Below are 23,426 nucleotides of genomic sequence, written 5' to 3'. Positions count from 1 at the left end.
TGCAGTTGCTGAAGGAGAAGTAATGTGTTGCGCAAAGTGCTTTCAGATACCTCCAAGTGATGCAACGAAAAAAACGTTTGATGAAATACAACTGCATTAAACTAAATACAAAGAATGAGGATAGTCGCAAGGCAATTCTTGTATTTGATGAAAGGTGAAATTCTATATTCAATTAACACATGGGGCAGGATTCTCCCTTACCCGGCGGGGCGGGGGGTCCCAGCGGGATGGAGTGGCTCCCCTCGCCCCCCCCCCCCCCCCCCCCACCCCCCAACCAGGACAGCCCCCGCAGCCCAGAATGCCAAGGTCCCGCCGGGTAGGACCATATGAAAATGACACCAGCGAGACTCGGCGGGCACTCGGCCCATCGAGCGCGGAGACTCGCCGGTGAAGCCACTTTCAATGGCCCACGACCAGCGCCGCGGCAACTATGCCGGCGCATTGGCACGGATTCTCCGGTCGCCGGAGAATTGTTGGCCCGGGGTCAGAATGGCGCGATTCGCGCGTCACCCCCATCTACCGACGATTCTCCGACCCAGCGCGGGATCAGAGAATCCCGGCCAAAGTGCTCCAAGCTGCTTCGCCGAGATATTATAAAACAAAATATGATACTGAGTCAGATTGGAAGATATTGGAGCAGTTAACCAAAGTTTGGTCAAAGGTATGTTTTATGGTGCCTTAATCGGGAGAGCAAGTTAGAGAGAAAACAAGGTTGGAGGTGAGCGGGGAATTCTACAGAATAGGGCCTGGGTAACTGATGGCATTGCGACTAATGGTGGAGCAGTTAAAATCGTGGATGCTCAAGGGATTGGTATTAGAGGAGAACGGATCTCTGGATAGTCGAGAGATAGAGAGGGACCAAGCCATGGAGAGATTTGAAAACAAAAATGCACTTTTTTACAGTTACGCCACCTGGAGTGATGCACTAATTCCCTTTCATTTTAAACTCAACACGAGTATAATCTCTGTCACTATATGTATCTGTTACTAGTGTTAATGTGGAAAAATACCCACTGCAGCTGAGATGTTATGAGTCTACAATTGAGTTAATGCATTACTTATGATAAATTATGTTCTGTCAAGTTTCATTAGGAATCAACCTATCTTTATGATAATCAACTTAACCTTTGATGGCATTGACCATATCCTAGCAATTCCAGTTTAATAAAGTAGATCTAATACATCTCTATGTTCATCTCAGTCTTTAATGCATCTGGCAAGAATAAATGGGTATTTCACACAGTTCCGCACCGTGACTCTGCAGTTGATTCATTTGCTTCCATAAACAATGAATATAATTTTGACAGGGGTGTGAGAGACAATCCCAAAGTGAAGTAATTAAGCCAGCATATTCATGCATTTGAATATGCAGCACAATATAGTGTGTACAGGTTGTGACAGAAGATGCGCAAGACAGTGGAAATGCCTTATGGACGTCCTCAAATAATCCTTGAAGAGGTCAGACATACCTGTTGACTGATAGAAGACCCTGGCTTGTGATCGACCAAAATGGAAAAGTCTCACTCGGGAAGGCACCGAGCACATCGAGAGACTTTCTTGGAAATGTGCAACGGTTCAGTCGAAGCATCAGAGGGAGCGGGCAAACTCCAAACAGGCCATCTACCCCACTCTTCACACACCATCTGCCCCACGTATGGCCGATGCTCGCAGATCACGCATTGGACTTGTCAGCCATTTCAGAAACCTTGGGTGCAATTTAACGACCTCGCCGCACCCGATTTAGTGTCTGGACAAGGCTGTTGAATCTCGCAAGAGGCCTCTGGCAAGATTTGCAATGCTCGAAAAGCCTCGCGAGATTTGATGGACTCTCGCGAGATATCATGACCTGGATCTCACCCTCACTGGGCGTTATCCAGATCAGCATATTTAAATGAGCCTGTAGGTTAATTTAAATATGCATTTGCGGGATTCTCCTGGTGCACAGGACCTAATGGCCTCGCTTGGGAGACTTCACCAGTGCACCATTTAGTACTGGTTTCCACAAACGTGGACCAATTGTAATGTCACCTGGAGGGGTCCTTCAGGCCACCAGAGACCTCTGGGTGGTCAGGGACAGGTAGGGTGGAACTGAGGCACGTGGGCACTGCAAGATGGCACCTAGACTGTGCCACCCAGGCACCCTGGAAGTGCCGCCCTGGTACCGCCAGGGTGGCGTGGGTAGCACTGCCAGGCTGGCAGGGACACTTCCAGGGTGGCAGTGCCAGGGTGCCAAATTGGCACTGCCCAGGATATGGCCTTACCCCAACTACAAGAAAGGGGCTGGTTTAGCATGGTGGGCTAAACAGTTGGCTTGTAATGCAGAACTAGACCAACAGCGCGGGTTCAATTCCCGTACCGGCCTCCCTGAACAGAGGCCAGAATATGGCGACTAGGGGCTTTTCACAGTAACTTCATTGAAGCCTACTTGTGACAATAAGCGATTATTATTATTAGCAGTTGAGGAGCTGGCCCCTGGGGCCTCCCTGAAGTTGGGGATGGTTAAAAATGGGGGTGGCGGGTGGTGGGAGGAGAGATCGGGGCAGCCAGACAATCTGCAAGGAGCCTTTCCTTGCTGGGCTCACTAGCAGGAAATGATTCTAAGTGCAGCCTGGGCAGAGTAAAACTCCCAAGGAAAACAAAAACGCCAAATTGCTGTTAAATAACGGGGTGTTTCACAGTGCCGCAGCCACCCGGAAACACCCCGCTAAACATGTCAAAAACATAGATTTTGTTCTAGTTATATTGTGCTCCATAAAACCTGAGTGAAAGCAAGTCCCCCTCAATTCCAAGGGGCTACCTAAGGAGTAATAGGAGTGAAGATTCACTTAATTATAGATGATGTTCTAGAATGTCCAATACAGTGTTTCTTGCATATTTTGTGTGATTTCCTATTTATTCATTTATGACTGTAACTTGGAATATGAGAGACTTTAACAGAGCAATTTGTGCTGAGCCTAAATCTCCAACCTTTACAACATTCCTACCTCATGTTTATAGCCTCTGTGTGGAAAAATGAAAGGACTGTGGGGGCACTATCTAATCAAGGGGATTGGGAAAATGTTGTGTACCAGAACAACATTTATCTCAACGTGGTCTTAGATTGTAGCTTTGAACTGCATATTGAGTTTCTGTGCACAGAGTTGTAGGTGACAGTATAACTTTGAACGACCATCCAATGCGTTTGCTTTAGCACTCAGCAGCCGGAATAATTGGCTCCACTGAGCTCTGTCGCTGGAAACGTTTGTAAAACCTTTCAATTAAATGAATTGTCGGAGATTGACTTCAGAAATTGTAGTCCCTGCCATTCCCATTATTTACCCTGCACAAACAGTCCCTTCGCTAGTCTCATGCAGATCAGTTCTTACTCTTTATGTTTTGGCTGAACCTCTGTGGAATTTAAGCTATAGGAAAGTTCTTGGCCTCAGCCCATGCCTCCCATTAGCAATAGGTTGCATCAGAGTAGAAATTAAATCAATGTTATCAAAGGAGTCAAGATCCTTCTGTGATCTCCGATATATTAGCTGAAGTAATCAGTGAAAAATGACCAACTTGGCAGTTGTAAGTGTCTTGTGCTACTTCTTGATGCTGAGATTATTTTAAGTGGGTTTATTGGTTTTCCTCTGCAGCTCCCCCTACATTCACGGAAACACCTCCACCTTATGTGGAAGCCAAGGAAGGAAGTTCCATCACCCTCACCTGCACAGCCTTTGGAAACCCGAAACCTGTTGTTAGCTGGCTGCGGGAGAAAATACTGCTGGAGAACACTCGGAAATACACGGTAAGACATCAAAAGGAATGTGACTGCTGGTCACTTCTGTTTTATGTTGTAAAAGTAATACCTCTGCAATAAGCACCATCACTGAAACATCCACTTCCTTCCTAGCCTCTTATGACTTCGAGCTTTATAGAGATGCTTTATTTCAATAGAGACAATAGATCCAATTTATAATAATGATTAATAATCTTTATTGTCACAAGTAGGCTTACATTAACACGGCAATGAAGTTACTGTGAAAAGCCCCTCATCGCCACATTCCGGCCCGTGTTCAGGTACACAGAGAGAGAATTCAGAACGTCCAAATTACCTAACCGCACGGCTTTCGGGACTTCTGGGAGGAAACCGGAGCACCCGGAGGAAACCCACGCAGACACAGGGAGAACGTGCAGACTCCGCACAGACAGTGACCCAAGCCGGGAATCGAGCCTGGGACCTTGGCCCTGTGAAGCCATAGTGTTAACCACTATGCTACCGTGCTGCCCAATTCAGCATGTCTGTTCAGCATGTCTGTTCAAGAACATAATTACCTTTTGCTATTCTCATACAGACTAATAGTCAGTTCCTTTCCCTAATTTTTTTTGCAGACACGTGGGTAAGTTCTTAGCCTCAGCTCAATCCTTCCATGAGGTGAGATTGATAGTTCACCACATAGTAAACTCTGGATGTCACCCCACAATATGACACTTGGTTGTACAATACATGACCACTCAAACATCCAGGCAACAGTATCGTGCAACAGAGGGTGAATTCAAGGAGTCCTTGCAAAATTGAAGTTAATATTAATCAGGAGGCAATCTCTCCGCTGGCTTGAGTCACACCCAGCACTAAGGAAGAAAGTTGTGCTTATTGGAAAACAATCACACCAGGGCATCACTGCAGGTGTTCCTCAGGATGGTGCCCTATCCATAATCATCCTCAGCTGCTTCATCAATGACCTACCATCTCCGCTCCCCACGCGGCGTGGGAGAATCGCGGGAGGGTCCCCCGACAAAATTCACAACCCCCTCGCGCCCCCCGCGAATCTCCCCCCCCGGAAGAATCGCCGCTCGCCGTTTTTCATGGCGCACGGCGATTCTCCGACCCGGATGGGCCGAGCGGCCTGCTGTTCGCGGCCGTTTCACGACAGCGGCAAACACACCTGGTCACTGCCGTCGCGAAACGGGAGTGAGAAGCCCGTTTGGGGCTTGTAGGTGGCCTAGAAAGGAAAGAGCACCACGGCTGTGCTCGGGCCGGCGTCCAAATCGGACGCACTATTTCCCCTCAGCCGCCTCGCAAGGTCAAGCCACCACGTCTTGTGGGGCAGCTGAGGGCAAAGGCGGCCACCGCACATGCGCGGGTTCGTGCCGTCAGCGTCATGACGCCAGCCGCGCATGCGCGGGTTGGAGCCGGCCAACCTGCGCATGCGCGGCTGACGCCATTAGGCGCGCCGGCCACGTCATTCTCGGCGCGACGCCCCCGCGGCCGAGATTTACGGAGCGCCGCTCCTAGCCCCGCCGGGAGGGGAGAATAGGGGGCGAGGAGCGGCCTCCGAGGTCGTTGTGAAACTCGGCCGAGTTCACAACGGCCCTCCCAATTTTTCCCAGAAGCGGAGAATTCCGCCCAAGGGCTGGGATTCTCCCATACCCGGCGGAGCGGGGGGTCCCGGCGTAATGGAGTGGCGTGAACCACTCTGGCGTCGGGCCGCCTCAAAGGTGCGGAAGTCTCCGCACCTTTCGGGGCCAAGCCCTCACCTTGAGGGGCTAGGCCCGTGCCGGCATGGTTGGCGCTCCGCTGGCTGGCGTGGATGGCCTTTGACGCCACGCCAGCCGGGGCTGAAGGGACTTCGCCGGCCGGCGCAAGTCCACGCATGCGCAGGAGCGTCAGCAGCTGCTGACGTCATCCATGCGCAGGGAAGGGGTTCACTTCCGCTTCCGCCATGGTGAAGACCATGGCGAAGGCGGAAGAAAAAGAGTGCCCCCATGGCACATGCCCGATCGCGGGCCAGGCCACCATGGGGGCACCCCCTGGGGCCAGATCGCCCCGCGTCTCCCCCAGGACCCCAGAGCCCGCCCGCGCTGCCTGCTCCCGCTGGTCAGGTCGGTGGTTTGATTCCCGCCGGCGGGAGAGGCTTGACAGCAGCGGGACTTCGGCTCATCGCGGGCCGGAAAATCGGCGGGGGGGGGGGGGGGGGGGCGTTGAACGGCGTGGCGCGATTCCCGCCCCCGCCGAATCTCTGGTGGCAGAGAATCCCGCCCATGATCAGAAGTGAGGATGTTCGCTGCTGATTGCACAGTTTAGTTACATTAACGGCGTTCAAAAAGGATCTTGACAAATACATGGATAGGGTAGGTATTGTGGTGTATGGATATGAGCACTGCCATTGGTGCAGAGCACTGGCTTCCCATTGGCTCTGGCTGGTCATATGCCTCTCGTCCGATTGGTTGGGACTAGTCATGCGACTGCTCTCCAATTGGTCGAGAGGCAAGTAGGCCCAGCCTCCGAGGCGGGGTATAAGTACCCAGAGGTCCCGGCGGTCGGTCATTCTCTGTAGTCGACCACCGGGCTAACAACTAGCTGATTAAAGCCACAGTTCGGATCCTAAATGTGTCTTGAGTCGAATTGATGGTACATCAGGTATAGAGGGATGCGGCACAAGAAAGTGCTGAGGGTTTTGGCCAAGGTTGATATCATGACCGGTACAGGCTTGGAGGGCCGAAGGGCCTGTTCCTGTGCTGGATTGTTCTTTGTTCTCTTTAAAAGGGCCTGTTCCTGTGCTGTATTGTTCTTTGTTCTCTTTGTTCTTTGTTCAATTACATTTACAACTTAGTTACTGAAGCAGTTGATGTTGCATGCAGGAAAGCCTTGACAATATAGGTAATATAAGTTGCAAGTAACATTCTTGCCACACAAATGCCAGGCAATGACCATCTCCAGGAAGAGTCTAAACTATCTAAATCCTTGACATTCAACAGCATTGCCATCTTTGAATTTCCCACCATCAACATTCTCAGGGTAATCATTAACCAAATTGTGGCCAGAAGAGGAAGTCAGAACTTGTTATGTTGCAGGAAGTAACTCACCCCTAAACACCCCAAAGTCTGTCCGCCATCCATAAAACAAGAGTCAGGAGTGTGGTGGAATATCCTCCACTTGCCTGGATGAGTGCAGTCCAACAACACTCAGCATCCAAGTCAGAGCAGCCTGCTTGATTGGCACGCCATCTACCCCTTAAACATTCACTCACTCCAGCGCCAGCGCACATTGGCTGCAGGATTTACAATCTACAAAATGCACTGCAGCAACTTGTCAAAGCTTCTTTGACAGCAACTTTGAAACCTACAACCTCTTCCGTCTCAGATGGTTTTCTTGGGGGAAATTATTATTGTGTCAGACTGGGTGTCGTATGTCTTCCTTCATCATTGGCCGCATCTTTTCACCATGGGGTTGCTGACCTTCCGATCCCCTGCCTCACAGCACCAGGGACCCGGGTTCAATTCCAGCCTCGAGTGACTGTATGAGTGGAGTTCTCTCCGTGTCTGCGTGGGTTTCCTCCAGGTGCTCCGGTTTCCTCCCAAAGTCCAAAGTTGTGCAGGTTAGGTGAATTGGCCAAATTGCCCCTCAGTGTTCAAGGATGTGCCTGTAAGGTGCGGCTACAGGGATAGGGAAGGGGAATGGGCCTAGGTAGGGTGCTCTTTCGGAGGGTTGGTGAAGACTCGATGGGCCAAATGGCCTCCTTCTGCACTGTAAGGATTCTATATTCTATCAGCAAATGCAACAGCCAGGTGCACATTAGTATTGGGTGTAAGTAGGGATCCATCAAGTAATGTTTCTGGTGAGGAAGGTTTTCTTGGGGAAAAAGATTATTGTATCAGACTGGATGTAGTATGTCTTCCTTTGTCATTGACTGCATCTCTTCACCCTGAGGCTGCTGGCCCTCTGATCCCCTGCCTCCTCTGCTTCACAAGGCAGCAGCATGCCCAGTCATGGATTGTACTCAGGAGTCAACTCCCGCGTCCTTGGAGAATTTGGCCCCTCCAGTTGGACATTGAGCTTGCCTCAAACCCAATTAAGTGATATAACGTGAAGATAGCACTGCATCAGTTGCAGCTATGGTAAGGGGGGTCAAGGCCCAGAAATGACCTGGGCAATGGGCTCCCAACCCTAGACTGAAAATTAAGCTCACAAACGGTCAAAGAGGAATTCACCGTCACCCCTGCCGGCATGTTTCCCAGTGGCGGAGGCGGCCCACTACTCCCAGCAGCGGAATCATCCGGTCCCCTCAAAGCCGATGAAGCTTTGTGTTGTTCAGAGGCTGCGTTGCTGGGGAACCCGCTTGCAGGCAGTTGCTCTCGATGGGAATGGAAGGCGTGTATAATGGGACAGTGACCTAATCAGTTCACTGAAATAACAATGCAGCATCCCCTTACCCCGGGATTGATTCTGGAATCAGGAGTACACAAGCACTAAGTCTGAACAAGACAAAGGACAGATTGGTGCAGCCAGGTGACCTTGTAAGCCCACTTACAGCCACCGTAGGGATCTGAAAACTTGAAGTCACCTCCAACATTGAAGAGATGAACTGCAGAAGAAAAACAGAGATTTGTCATTGTGCAGAAGCTGACAATGTCAGATGGTAATGCATGCACTGATGTTCTAAGACGATAAGACTTGTCCCATTAACTGTAACATGACACATTGCCTGCTGAGAAACTTTCTGTTCAGATAAATGGAGGCAAAGGACAAGAAAGGCTGAAAAAGAAAACCATTTAATCTTTACCGAACAGATTTACCATCATAAATTGTATTGTCTTTTGAACTTCACATTAACTAACTATTATTTCTCAAAATTGTTTTATTCGATGGGATTAAAAAATAAAAATGAAATTAGGATAGATTTTCTTGAAGCCAAGATATAAATCACTTAGTCAAAAGCTTTCCTTTCTTCAACAAATGCAGTTTTTCATATTTGTTCATGTTTTAGTTTTAAGCATTTATTATACCAGGTTCTTATGGCTCAGAATGTGTGAGGGATGAGAATGTTTCTGTATGCTGCTTCTGTTGTTTGTAATGTTAAGGCTGATATTACAATCCTGGAATAGTGGTGAGGGGATGTAGGCACTGCATGCCTGAAACGCCCTCAAAGCCAACATCATAAGATCTGCTCATTTACTTAGAACCAGAGCGGTTTAGAGCAAAGAACAATGAGTGTGCCACCTCTTTTGGTAACGCAACCCAAAGTTAGTCCCATTGCCCCATATTCTCACCATTGTCCTGTGACTACCATTGCTTCACATCTCCTGCCAGTTTTTCCTTACATGGTGTAATAATCTCTGCCCTAGCAGAATCCTGGGACAAAGGGTTTTGTGATATTGGGAGAGATTCTCTCACCCTGGGGTGGAGAATCGCTGGGCCGGGCGCGATTCGCATGACGCCGCCCCAACGCCGGTCCTCTAATTCTCCGGTGAGCGGCGATTCTCCGCCCGGGATGGGCTGAGTGGCCGGCCAAAAATGCCCGAGTCCCGCCGACGCCGTTCACATCTGGTCTTACCCGGTGGGACCTTGGCATCCATCCTGTGGGGGGGGGAGTGGGAGGCCTGGGGGTGGGGGGGCGGAGGCGACCCCGGAAGGTGCCTCCGCTGTGGCCTGGCCCGCGATCGGGGCCTACCGATCGGTGGGCCGGCCTCTCTTTTGCTCCGCGCCAGCCCCTGTAGTCCTACGCCATGTTGCGTCAGGGCTGGCGCGGAAAAGGGAGCTACCGCGCGTACGCGCATTTGCAGACCCGCAGCGCCCATTTGACGCCGATATCGGCAGCTGGAGCGGCGTGGGTCGTTCCAGTGCCATGCTGGCCTCCTGTAGGGCAGAGGATCGCTGCTCCTGGGGGCCTGTTGACGCCGTCGTAAAACGCGGCGGCATTTACAACGGCGTCAACACTTAGCCTCAGGATCAGAGAATCCCACCCGTTATTTTTCAATCCTATGAGACAGAGGGCCGTTGTCGATGGCCTATGCTTTTTGGAAGGATTTTCAGATACACGTGCATTTGATGATGAAGACTCTCAAAGATGTTGCTTATTGCAGCCTGACTTAAGATTCTTTGTGAATGAATAAATGTTTGACACATATTTCACCAAATAACTATTTGGAATCCTCCACTGTCACTGGTTGAAGTTGGCTATTGGCAAGGCCATAACATGCAGGAGCAGAAGCAGGCCACTCGGCCCATTGAGTCTGCTCCATCATTCAATGAGATCATGGCAGATCTGAATTAATCCTCAACTCCACTTCCTCACCTTATCCCCAAAACCCTTGATTCTCTTACTGAATAAAAATATGTCACCTCAGCCTTGAACATACTTAAGAATCTAGCCCCTACAGCTTTCTGCAGAAAGAATTCCACTCCCCTCTGAGTGGAGAAACTCCTTATCTCTGTCTTAAATAGGCAACTTCTTACTCTGAGATTATGTTCTCTGAACCTAAACACTCCACAAGACTAAATATCTCCTCAGTATCTACCTTGTTAAGCCCCCTGAGAATCCTCTATATCTCAATAAGGTCGCCTCTTATTCTTCTAAACTCCAATGAGTACAGGTACAACCTACTCCACCTCTCATCATAAGAAAATCCCTCCATACCTGGGATCAACCTAGTGAACCTTCTCTGGACTGCCTCCAGTGCCAGTATATCTTTCCTTAGGTACGGAGACCAAAACTGTTCAAAGTATTCCAGGTGTGGTCCAATTACTGCCTTCTTTTGTTTTGGCAGGACTTCCCTATTTTTATATTCCATTCCCTTTGAAATAACGGCCAACATTCCATTTGCTTTCCTAAGTACCTGCTGAACTTGCATGCTATATTTCTGTGATTTATGCACGTGGACCCCCAAATCCCTCTGTGCTGTGGCTTTCTGCAGCCTTTCTCCATTGAAATAATATTCAGCTCCTTTATTTTTCCTACCAAAGTGCATAACTTCACATTTTCCTACATTATATTCTATCTGCCAAGTTTGTGCCCACTCACTTAATCTGTCGATATTCCTCTGTGGACTCTTTGTGTTATCCTCACCACTTGCCCTCCCACCTATTTTTGTACAGTAAGAAGTCTTACAACACCAGGTTAAAGTCCAACAGGTTTGTTTCAAACACGAGCTTTCGGAGCACGGCTCCTTCTTCAGGTGAATGGAAAGGCTTGTTCCAGAAATGTTTATATAGACACAGTCAGAGATGCCCCGGAATGCGAGCACCTGCAGGCAATCAAATCATCAAAGATGCAGAGAGAGAGGTAACTCCAGGTTAAAGAGGTGTGAATTGTCCCAAGCCAGTTCAGTCGGTAGGCCTCTGCAAGTCCAGGCTTGTTGGTGGGGGCCGAATGTAATGCGACATGAATCCCAGATCCCGGTTGAGTCCGCATTCATGCGTGCGGAACTTAGCTATAAGTTTTTGCTCAGCAATTTTGCGTTGTCGCGTCTCCTGAAGGCCTCCTTGTAGAATGCTGACCCGGAGATCAGAGGCTGAATGTCCTTGACTGCTGAAGTGATCCCCAACTGGAAGGGAACAGTTCTGCCTTCCAGTTGGGGATCACTTCAGCAGTCAAGGACATTCAGCCTCTGATCTCCGGGTCAGCATTCTACAAGGAGGCCTTCAGGAGACGCGACAACGCAAAATTGCTGAGCAAAAACTTATAGCTAAGTTCCGCACGCATGAATGCGGACTCAACCGGGATCTGGGATTCATGTCGCATTACATTCGGCCCCCACCAACAAGCCTGGACTTGCAGAGGCCTACCGACTGAACTGGCTTGGGACAATTCACACCTCTTTAACCTGGAGTTACCTCTCTCTCTGCATCTTTGATGATTTGATTGCCTGCAGGTGCTCGCATTCCGGGGCATCTCTGACTGTGTCTATATAAACATTTCTGGAACAAGCCTTTCCATTCACCTGAAGAAGGAGCCGTGCTCCGAAAGCTCGTGTTTGAAACAAACCTGTTGGACTTTAACCTGGTGTTGTAAGACTTCTTACTGTGCTCACCCCAGTCCAACGCCGGCATCTCCACATCATGGCTACCTATTTTTGTGTCATCTGTGAACGTGGCAATAGTACATTCACTTCCGTCATTCAAGTCATTGATATATATTGTGAATAATTGTGACCCCAGCACGGATCCCTGTGGCACTTCACCAGTTACAGCTTACCAACCTGAAAATGCTCCTCTTATCCCAACTTTCTGTCTTCTTTTATTTAGCCAACCTTCTAACCATGCTAATATACGATATATAATGGTGCCAATTCTCCGCACCTCGGACAATCGCGCGCAGGTATCGTGTTTTTTTGGATATCCAAGTAGATAATCCTTCATCTATCCTGCTCATGATTACCTCAAAGAATTCTGATCCATTTGTCAGATATGATTTCTGTTTCATGAAGCCATGCTGACTCTGCATGATTATATTATGCTTTTCTAAATGTATAAATTACATCCTTTCGAATGGACTCTATCATTTTCCCAATGACAGAAGTTTAGCTAACTTGCCTATCATAGAATCATAGAATTTACAGTGCAGAAGGAGGCCACTCGGCCCATCGAGTCTGCACCGGCTCTTGGAAAGAGCACCCTACCCGAGGTCAACACCTCCACCCTATCCCCATAACCCAGTAACCCCACCCAATACTAAGGTCAATGTTGGACACTAAGGGCAATTTATCATGGCCAATCTACCTAACCTGCACATCTTTGGGCTGTGGGAGGAAACGGGAGCACCCGGAGGAAACCCACGCACACACGGGGAGGATGTGCAGACTCCGCACAGACAGTGACCCAAGCCGGAATCAAACCTGGGACCCTGGAGCTGTGAAGCAATTGTGCTATCCACAATGCTACTGTGCTGCCCAATGAAAGTGGAGAATGTGGGCATCGATCCCACTACCTCTCACATGCTAAGCGAGCACTCTACCATTTGAGCTAATTCCCCCAATCTATAGTTACTTGTTTTTTGTCTCCCTCATTTTTTGAATAAAGGTGTGACATTGGAAGTTTTCCAATCTGCTGGGACTTTTCCAGAATTTAAGAATTTTGGAAGATTACTACCAGTGCATCCACTATCTCTTTAGCTACTATCTTTAACTAAATTTCATGAAAATGCTCCTTTGCAGCAATATGGAGTATTGAATGAACACCGGTGCATACATTGGCTGACCTGTAAGACTATCACTAATGATTTTAGATATTTATTTTATTCATTTAAGGGATGTCTGTATTGCTGGCTAGGCCAGCATATATTGCCCATCCATAACTGCCCCTGAGAAGGTGATAATGAACTGCCTTCTTGAACCACTGCAACCCCTGTGGTGTGCGGAGAGATTTCCAAGATTTTGCCTCACCAGCAGTGAAGTCAAGATGGTGAGTAACTTGGAGATAAACATCTAGGTGATGGTGTTCCCATGTATCTGTTGCCCTTGTCCTTCTAGATGCTCGTGATCATGGGTTTGGAAGATGCTGTCCAAGGAGCCTTGGTGGGTTCCTGCAGAATTCTTGTTTCAGGATCCCAGTGATCCATCAAGACCATTGTTAGCTGCCTTGTTATATCCTTTTGAAGACATAGGCTTTGGATGTCTCAAAGGGGTCAGTTGCCAGGGCACCAGTTGATAGCCTCAGCAGTCATAGGAGAAGCTATGAAATCCCTGGCCTAGTACAATAATTTGTGTGTCACCTCCACGGTGCCCCACAGGTTGGGGGAATTCCAGCTTTATCACTTGCTGTTTCCTGGAAGAACCAGCTGGAGTAAAGATCCACGGGATTGGTCAGCCATTGGCCTTTGACCCTGCTCTCCAGCACCCGTTTTAGATGGACATTGTTGCTCTTTAACCGCCATTGTCCGCATAATGGGGGCATCACCGTATTAACTTATTTTATGGACCTTAATGAGCTGAGTATAGGTTTAACATGCAGGGCCTTAGCATCATAGGGGCTTCCGCATTGCAGAAAGGCAATTCTATGAGCAATGGCTCCGATGATGCAAGTTGCCCACATTCGTCGCACTGTTGGGATGAATTGTCAACTCCATTATTTCTAAATATGAAATGTGTGCTATCTTTCATGACCTTGTGTGGTCCTGGCATTGTCAGTGTATCTATTTAGCATTCAATCTTATTGCTTCCTCCACACTGTTCACTTACTTGGTGTCATGAATGCTCACCCTAGATTTCACTATTTTAGGAAGGCTTTCTTTTTCTATTCAGTAATTTTCTATCAGTTATAGTATCCTTTGCAGATTTTTTTTAAAATAGCTGATGGTCTGAGCCAATTCATGTACAGCACTGGACAGCTCTTATCAAAATGTAACATACACCCATGGATGTACACACATAAATGCAGACACACAAATGTATAATCTTCTCTGCAAAATAAAGCAAAGGATCCAAACATCACTCCCAATACAATATGAACTCGATACAGTGGATTTCCTGACACAGCTAACTGCAAAATAATCATCGAACTGACAATAACTTATTTTTGTTTGTTTCTCAAAGGTATTCTCAAAGGTATATGTTGTGGCCATCACGGAGATATGGTTAGAACAGGGACAGGAATGGTTGTTGGAAGTTCCGGGCTATAGATGCTTCAGTAAGAGTAGGGAAGGTGGTAAAAGAGGTGGAGGAGTAGCATTGTTAATCAAGGATAGTTTAACGGCTGCAGAAAGGCAGTTCGAAGGGGTTCTGCCTACTGAGGTAATATGGGCCGAAGTTAGAAATAGGAAAGGAGCGGTCACATTGTTAGGGGTTTTCTATAGGCCCCCAAATAGTAATAGAGATGTGGAGGAAGAAATTGTAAAACAGATTATGGATAGGTGTGGAGGTCTCAGGGTAGTTGTCATGGGTGACTTTAACTTTCCAAATATTGATTGGAACCTCTATAGGTCGAACAGTTCGGATGGGGCAGTTTTTGTACAATGTGTGCAGGAGGGTTTCCTGACACAATATGTGGATAGGGCCACATTGAATTTGGTACTGGGTAATGAACCGGGCCAAGTGTTAGATTTGTTTGTGGGAGAGCACTTTGGAGATAGTGACCACAATTCGGTGTCTTTCACTATTGCAATGGAGAGAGATAGGGCCATACGGCAGGGCAAGGTTTAGAATTGGGGGAGGGGTAATTATGATGCGATTAGGCAAGAATTAGGGAGCATAAGATGGGAACAGAAACTGTCAGGGAAAGGCTCAAATGAAAAGTGGAGCTTGTTCAAGGAACAAATATTGCGTGTCCTTGATAGGTATGTCCCTGTCAGGCAGGGAGGAAATGGCCATGTGAGGGAACCACGGTTCACAAAAGAGGTTGAATGTCTTGTCAAGAGGAAAAAGGAAGAGTATGTAAGGGTGAGAAAACAAGGTTCCATTGGGTCGCTTGAGGGTTACAATATAGCAAAGAATGAGCTCAAAAAAGGGCTTAGAAGAGCTAGGAGGGGGCATGAGAAGTCCTTGGCGGGTCGGATCAAGGAAAACCCCAAGGCTTTTTGCTCTTATGTGAGAAATAAAAGAATGACCAGGGTGAGGGTAGGGCCGGTCAAGGACAGCAGTGGGAACTTGTGCATGGAGTCAGAAGAAATAGGAGGCGTTGAATGAATACTTTACTTCAGTGTTCACCAAGGAGAGGGGCCATGTTTTTGAGGATGAGAGTGTGATACAGGCGGGTAGGCTGGAGGAGGTAGATGTTCTGAGGAAGGATGTATTAGCAATTTTGAAAAACCTGAGGGTCGACAAGTCCCCTGGGTCAGATGGGATATATCCAAGGATTCTTTGTGAGGCAAGGGATGAGATTGCAGGCTTTGATCTTTGGGTCCTCACTGCCCATGGGGATAATGCCAGAGGACTGGAGAGTGGCGAATGTTGTTCCTCTGTTTAAGAAAGGGAATAGGAATGACCCTGGTAATTATAGGCCAGTTAGTCTTACTTTGGTGGTCGGTAAGTTAATGGAAAAGATCCTGAAGGATAGGATTGATGACCATTTGCAAAGATGCAGCTTAATCCGGGATAGTCAACATGGATTCGTGATGGGTAAGTCTTGCCTCACAAATTTGATTGAATTCTTTGAGGAGGTAAATAAGTGTGTAGATGAAGGTAGAGCAGCTGATGTCATATACATGGATTTGATAAGGTTCCCCATGGTCGGCTCATGAAGAAAGTAAGGAGGTGTGGGATAGAGGAAAATTTGGCCAATTGGATAAGTAACTGGCTATCACATAGAAGACAGAGGGTGGTGGTGGATGGAAAATTTTCAGACTGGAGACCAGTTACCAGTGGTGTACCACAGGGATCAGTGCTGGGTCCTCTGCTATTTGTGATTTTTATCAATGACTTGGAGGAGGGGGCTGAAGGGTGGGTCAGTAAATTTGCTGATGACACCAAGATTGGTGGAGTAGTGGATGAGGTGGAGGGCTGTTGTAGGCTGCAAAGAGACATTGATAGGATGCAGAGCTGGGCTGAAAAATGGCAGATGGTGTTTAACCCTGATAAGTGCAAAATGATTCATTTTGGGAGAAAAAATTTGAATGCGGATTACAGGGTCAACGGCAGGGTTCTGAGGAATGTGGAGGAACAGAGAGATCTTGGGGTTCATGTCCACAGATCTCTGAAGGTTGCCACTCAAGTGGATAGAGCCTTGAAGAAGGCTTATAGTGTGTTAGCGTTTAACAGGGGGCTTGAGTTTACGAGCCGCGGGGTTATGATGCAACTATATATGACCCTGGTGAGATCACATTTGGAGTATTGTGTGTAGTTCTGGTCACCTCAGTATAGGAAGGATGTGGAAGCATTGGAAAGGGTGCAAAGGAGATTTACCAGGATGCTGCCTGGTTTGCAGGATAGGTCTTATGAGGAAAGATTGAGGGAGCTAGGGCTTTTCTCTTTGGAGCGGAGGAGGATGAGAGGCGACTTAATAGAGGTTTATAAGATGATGAGGGGGATAGATAGAGTGGACGTTCAGAGACTATTTTCTAGGGTGGATGGAGTTGTTACAAGGGGGCATAACTTTAAGATTCAGGATTGGAGATATAGGAGAGATGTCCGAGGTAGGTTCTTTACTCAGAGAGTGGCTAGGGTGTGGAATGGACTGCCTGCTGTGATAGTTGTGTCGGACACTTTAGGAACTTTCAAGCAGCTATTGGATAGGCACATGGAGCACACCAGAATGACAGGGAGTGGGATAGCTTGATCTTGGTTTCGGACAATGCTCGGCACAACATCGAGGGCCGAAGTGCCTGTTCTGTGCTGTACTGTTCTATGTTCTATGTACTCAAATGGTATTTGAAAATAGCTATGAATTTGGGAATTTATCTCAGCTCCACTATCATCATAATTACCTCAAACAATCCTCAAGTTGGATACAAGGAAATCTGGCACTTTGAAATGTCTTTCCTGAAACAGCACTCAAGCCTTTAGCAATCATAATGTCTTTGTGTTGGATCTCATTTTTTAAAGTAGACATGAGCTTTATGCTCCCTCACCCCCATCTCTGGCGGTTTCAGAGTTGGGTTTGGGAGGGTTGGGTGTGGGGGGGGGGAGCATAAAATTGCCTGGATAGTATTCCCTCCAGGATCCTGCCCGCTCCAACTTAGTAATGATTTTACACTGGGACAGGCTGGCTTTCAAATGGGAAGCCCACGCTGTCCTTATTAATGCCCTTAAAGGGCCTTTTCCCACCCAGCCATAATTGTTTGGCTTGTGGTTGGATGATAGATCCCAGGGGAAACCTAAAATTGAACAAACTTTGATCACGGGTGGGAAGGGTGGTGGAAGCGCCTCCATCAGAAGCCCCCTCCTGACATGAGGGCCTGGTGATCTCCAGACCTCCCTTCATCTCCCAGGCCTATTCCCTGAGACCCCGATATCCATCCCCACCCCCCTCCACTCATGACCTCCCAAGCCTCCCCTACACGCCCAGTTGATCCCTGCCATTTACCTTTCCTCTGATTCCCAGCACTTAGTTCAGGCAGTTAGCTGCAGTGCATCTTCGGGCCACAGCAGCACTGTTCCTGGAACGACTGGAGAGTTGCTGGCCGATGTCTCGTACCGCTCTCCAAGGCAGGACTCCCTCCCAGTGATGGGTGGAAGATCCTCCTTCTGCCAATCCAAGTTCGCTGGAGCGTGAAATGGTATCCGGCCTGCTGAAGTTGGCGGAAATATTCTGGTCATGATTTAGAAGCATAGTAATGTTACAGTGCAGAATAAGGCCATTGAACCCATTATGTCTGCGCCAGAAGGAAATCAGCCACCCCTTTCCATCCACTTTCCGTGCAGGTTGCAGCACTTCAGATGCAGATCCAAGCATCTTTTAAAAACAAGTTGAGCGATTCAGCTCAACCATCAATTGTGGCAGTAACTTCCAGAAGCCCATCACCCTCTGGGTGGAAAGAGTTTTCCTCTGTGCCCTCTAATCCTTTTATCAATCACCTTAAATCTGCATGATCAAGTGGCATAATTCCTCCTTTAATCAAAGATTAGAAAGTGTTTGATTTCTCGATTGTTAACGATCTGGCAGCAAAATGACATCCTTAAAAAATTACTGATTTAAAATAACATTTCCTGTCACATTTGGTTTGTTGTCCCTGTTCTGTGGTTTTGAATACAATTTTGTTGCAGCTGACTTATGTGAAAAAGCTTCTCTTCCTCCCATTGAATATGTCTTAAGTGAATCAATTGGAACAACTGCTCATTCGGCGAACTCCTCTTGAGTCAAAGCACAAACTCAAGCTGCATCAATAATCTGTACCTTGGGCAATTTAAATGAAGCAGAACCTTTCAAGGTCATCTACTTCACAATAGCAAAAATAAACATTTAAGCAGCACCAGCTACCAGCTATGCGCCAATATGCTTCATGACTTACATCTGGTCGCCAAGATTGGTAAAAGCTGAAGGGGTAATGCAGGAAATGCCAAAAAAAACGTTGGTTATATAATTGATGATGAAGAAGCAACTAGAATAATGAGAAATAAAAACAGTGAAAGCTGGAAATATTCAGCCAGTCTGGCAGCATCTATGGTCGGTTATGTGAAAAAGCTGCTATTCCTAACATTCCTAGCATTACCTCTGCAGCTTTTACCAATCTTGGCGACCATATGTAAGTCATGAAGCATATTGGTGCATAGCTGGTTGCTGGTGCTGTTTAAATGTTTATTTTTGCTATGGTCGATGACCTTTCATATCAGATCTGAAAATGCTTGAGATGTAATAGGCTTTAGGAAAGCAAAGGTCATCCCTACCTGAATATTACGGCATCACTTTTGTGCTCAAATGCGCAATGATTAACGATCATTTGACATTAACCTTTCTAATTTGGAAGGAGTTGTGTATGCAGGCAGCAGTGTTTTATCATCGTTGACATCAAATGCAATCAAATGACAAAAGGTGCACAAAAGCATTGATTGAACTGAAAACTGTCCAATATAGAACATAGAACAGAGAAAAATACAGCATAGAACAGGCCCTTCGGCCCACAATGTTGTGCCGAACCTTTGTCCTAGATTAAAACAAATTAATCCACAGCCCCTCATTCTAATGTAATCCATGTACCTATCCAATAGCTGGTTGAAGGTCCTTAATGTTTCCGACTCAACTACTTCCACAGGCAGTGCATTCCATGCCCCCACTACTCTGGGTAAAGAACCTACCTCTGACATCCCCCCCCCCCCCCCGATAATTTCCACCATTCACCTTAAATTTATGTCCCCTTGTAATGGTTTGGTCCACCCAGGAAAAAAGTCTCTGACTGTCTATCTATTCCCCTGATCATCTTATAAACCTCTATCAAGTGGCCCCTTATCCTTCTCCGGTCTAATGAGAAAAGGCCTAGCACCCTCAACCTTTCCTCACAAGACCTACTCTCCATTCCAGGCAACATCCTGGTAAATCTCCTTTGCACCTTTTCCAAGGCTTCCACATCCTTCCCAAAATGAGGCGACCAGAACTGCACACAGTACTCCAAATGTGGCCTTACCAAGGTTTTGTATAGCTGCATCATCACCTCACGGCTCTTAAATTCAATCCCTCTGCTAATGAACGCTAGCACACCATAGGCCTTCTTCACAGCTCTATCCACTTGAGTGGCAACTTTCAAAGATCAATGAACATAGACCCCAAGATCTCTCTGCTCCTCCACATTGCCTAGAACCCTACCATTAACCCTGTATTCCGCATTCATATTTGTCCTTCCAAAATGGACAACTTCACACTTTTCAGGGTTATACTCCATCTGCCACTTCTCAGCAAAGCTCTGCATCCTATCTATGTCTCTTTGCAGCCGACAAAAGCCCTCCTCACTATCCACAACTGCACCAATCTTCGTATTGTCTTCAAATTTACTGACCCACCCTTCAACTCCCTCATCCAAGTCATTAATGAAAATTGCAAACAGCAGAGGACCCAGAACTGATCCCCACAGTACGCCACTGGTTACTGGGCTCCAGGCTGAATATTTGCCATCCATCACCACTCTCTGACTTCTATCAGTTAGCCAGTTTGTTAACCAACTGGCCAAATTTCCCACTATCCCATGCCTCCTTACTTTTTGCATAAGCCTACCATGTGGAACCTTATCAAATGCCTTGCTAAAATCCATGTACACTACATCCACTGCTTTACCTTCGTCCACGTGCTTGGTCACCTCCTCAAAGAATGCAATAAGGCTTGTGAGGCACCGAGCAGGGAAGCTCTGTTGGTTCCTACAATTTCAAACGCAGGATTGCTTTTGAAGAATGATGGGATGCCGCAAGCTGGCATGAGCCACTGGCAGCAATGGCATTGCCATTGTAGTCGAGGAGCTGGCAGGCCGGTGGACGAATGCTTGGCTTGACACGGATGGTGTCACGGTCAGACATTGAAATGAGGTTCGCTGAAGCGCCAGTGTCCAGCCTGAAGCGTATGCGAGCCTTTTTGACCGTAAGGGTGGCACACCACTCGTCGTCCAGATCAATGCTCATCACTGGGAGTTGTTTCGCCTTCTTGGCTGAAAGCATCGTATGCTTGGTGATGATGCCCACCCAGAATGGGGATGTGAGGCCCTCGGTGTTGGGATCTGGAACCATGTCGGAGTCGGCAACGGGTTGTCGTACTGACCGGACGTTCCTGCGCTGCGGCTGGGATTGCTGTGTGTTGGGCAGTTGAGCAGATCTGCACAGGGCTGCGTAGTGGCCAAGCTTGCCACACTGGAGACAGCGTTGAGATTTCACGGGACATTGCCGCTTTAAATGGGCGGAGCCACAGTTGTTGCACGTCATGGCGCCGACATCAGGACGCTCCGTGCGGTCGAACGATGCGCGCACCTGCGCAGTTCGGTCGTCAGCCTCGCCGTCCCCTTGGTCGTGGCACGCATGCGTAGGAGCCTGCGAAAAGCGTGCGAAATGGCCGCCTTCATCCAGACTCAGGCCCTGGAGCTGGTTTACGGCCTGCACCCGTTCCGCATCGTGGGGGCCTTGCTGCGTCATCTCTGCCGCCTTGATATGGGAGTACCGGTTGTTAATGTGCTTGTGGAGGACACAGGTCTCGATGGTGAGGGTGAGCTGCTTAACTTTAATGAGCTGCTGGCGAAGAAAATTGTTCCATGAGGACCTTGTGGGGGAGAAAAGTGCCTCAGCCTGGTCGGGGAGCTGCGGGGGGGGCATAACTGATGGGAGGCTGGCAGGATTGCGCTGCACTGGTTATAGGCCATGAAGAAAAACATAAAACGAACTTATTAAAACATACGCTATAACAGAATTTTTGTTGAAGGTAGCTCAGTTTTAGGATGTTTAAATCAATCGAAATTCAGAAATATGGAAAATAAACGCCATCATTGTTTTCCCATCAGAATGCTTAATAAAAGCGGTGTTGCTAATTGCAAATGTTTAAACGTTGCAGTTTGGGGCAATTGATGGCAATAATATCAGTTATGATACTTGCAGTGTTAAAAGATAGCTAAATGATTGCTTTTGAATGCAACTGATGTCAAACAATGTGTAAATGATTGCTTTCAACCAATTGCGAATGAATACCGTTGGCCACAAATGATGTCATATAATGTCACAATTTTCAGGTGGGAGGAAGGAAGGAATAAATGGGAAGATACATGATAGGACGGAAGAAAAGCTAGATTAAATGACAAAAAGGATCACGGTGCAAGGCTACGGGGGATGGCAACGGGACAAGTAAAGAAAATAATGAGGGTGCTTTTCCTGTTGCGTTATGCCTGGCGGAAATCCCACTATGTAAGGAAAGTTCCAGGAGAGGCTTGAAACTGGAGTTGTGGCGAACGCAAATCAGTTTGCAATGTTCCCGAGCCTCCCCAACAGATGTAATCAGGTTCATTTAAATATATTTCAATATTCAAAATAGGCTTAATGCCGAATCTTCCGGGAACGTGCTGTGTTCCCAACTGCCGGTCAGACATGGCGCTGGTGGGAATTACGACTGGTCTCCACAGATGGAGACCAGGCATGATGACCAAGTCGGTGTCACGGAGGCCAGTGTAGCCCATGTGTGGTGAGGATTATTTCACCCTAGCAGTGCCAACCTTAAGTGCCAGTTGTCACTGCCAGAGAGGGGCCTGAAGAGGCTTGGCCCGATGCCCTGATGCTGGTGATCTATGCTCGGAGGGAGTTCATGCCAGAGATCTATGTTCAGGCTGTGGGGGGGGGGGGGGGGGGGACATGCCAATGAGAGGGTGGGCCTGATGTCTGTTGGGGAGGAGGATCTTTAATTTCACTTTGAGTTCACATCGAATTTCTGACTGAACATGACATTTTGCCCTTTTCTGGCATTTTGTGTCTGAAAAATATGAATGGTGGTTATGACCTGTTATTATTGAACTCAACTTTGAGTCCCAGATGGCCATAAAGGTACCCACTGAAAAGATGAGGTGGTGTTCCTCAGACACAAATTGAGCTTCATTGGAACATTGTGGGTCGACAAGGGTAAAGAGGTCAGAGTGGTGTGGGGCAAGTAATTAGAATGACAGTTATGACAGAGTTCTGGGTGACACGTGTGTACTGTAATAAGCTGAATTGACGAGGAAACCAAATAAGCATATACTCATTGGAAACCGATGTTTGTCAATGTGAAATTGCTGCTTATGTGAGGTTTGTGGACTCAACTTTTACTTTTCTCACTTGACTTTTGTCCATGGTTGTCCAGCTAACTGTTTTACCTGTGACTCTTGTAATCAAGCACTTCAATTGAGCTGAGCAAGATCACAGATAAATAGCAGAAATGAACAAACCTTTGTGAATAATGAATACAGTTAGATATCTTCACTTCCTTTGATATTTTCTAAATCCAGTTTTTAAGTTGAAGAAATCCTGGACAAAAAAAAAATCGGTAAGGTGTAATGAATAATTAATCATCAACTGCAGTACCTTAAATAGTTTCATCAAGATGCAACCAACTGCTTTGTTTGGATTACCCCATTTGGATTCTTCAGTTCCATTTTCATTTCTGTTGTTTGAGCTTTCGATGTCATGTTCTTCGCATCAATCAGTCTTAAGGGATCGGATCAACATATTGATTTATTGAGATTAGGCAGATTAGTACAGATATACATTGGTGTAAAGCTTGATTCCCCCAGTAACAGAGCTTTCTGCTGTGCGGTGCTCTGATTAAAAGCAAAAGTAAAGCTAAAACTGGGTTACATGACACACTTACCTCCTGGTGA

At 47.3% G+C, this 23,426-nt stretch overlaps 1 protein-coding gene across 9 annotated transcripts in view; it reads left to right on the top strand.

Moving 5' to 3' along the window:
- igsf9bb (immunoglobulin superfamily, member 9Bb) overlaps positions 1 to 23,426 on the top strand; it is an 827,780-nt gene that overhangs the window by 511,978 nt on the left and 292,376 nt on the right. For all 9 annotated transcript variants that reach the window (XR_005458187.1, XR_005458188.1, XR_005458191.1 and 6 more), the window contains exon 4: positions 3,627 to 3,778. Coding sequence is in view for 3 of the 9 variants with exons in the window: in XM_038779227.1 (XP_038635155.1) it covers positions 3,627 to 3,778 (152 nt within the window). In the remaining 6 variants the exon portion in view is untranslated. The remainder of the gene's footprint in view (positions 1 to 3,626; positions 3,779 to 23,426) is intronic.

The sequence above is a fragment of the Scyliorhinus canicula genome, chromosome 19, assembly GCF_902713615.1.
Source record: "Scyliorhinus canicula chromosome 19, sScyCan1.1, whole genome shotgun sequence".
In the NCBI taxonomy this organism is placed as follows: Eukaryota; Metazoa; Chordata; class Chondrichthyes; order Carcharhiniformes; family Scyliorhinidae; genus Scyliorhinus; species Scyliorhinus canicula.
The sequence above is the reverse complement of the archived record's forward strand: the minus strand, read 5'-3'. Positions and strand labels throughout refer to the sequence as shown.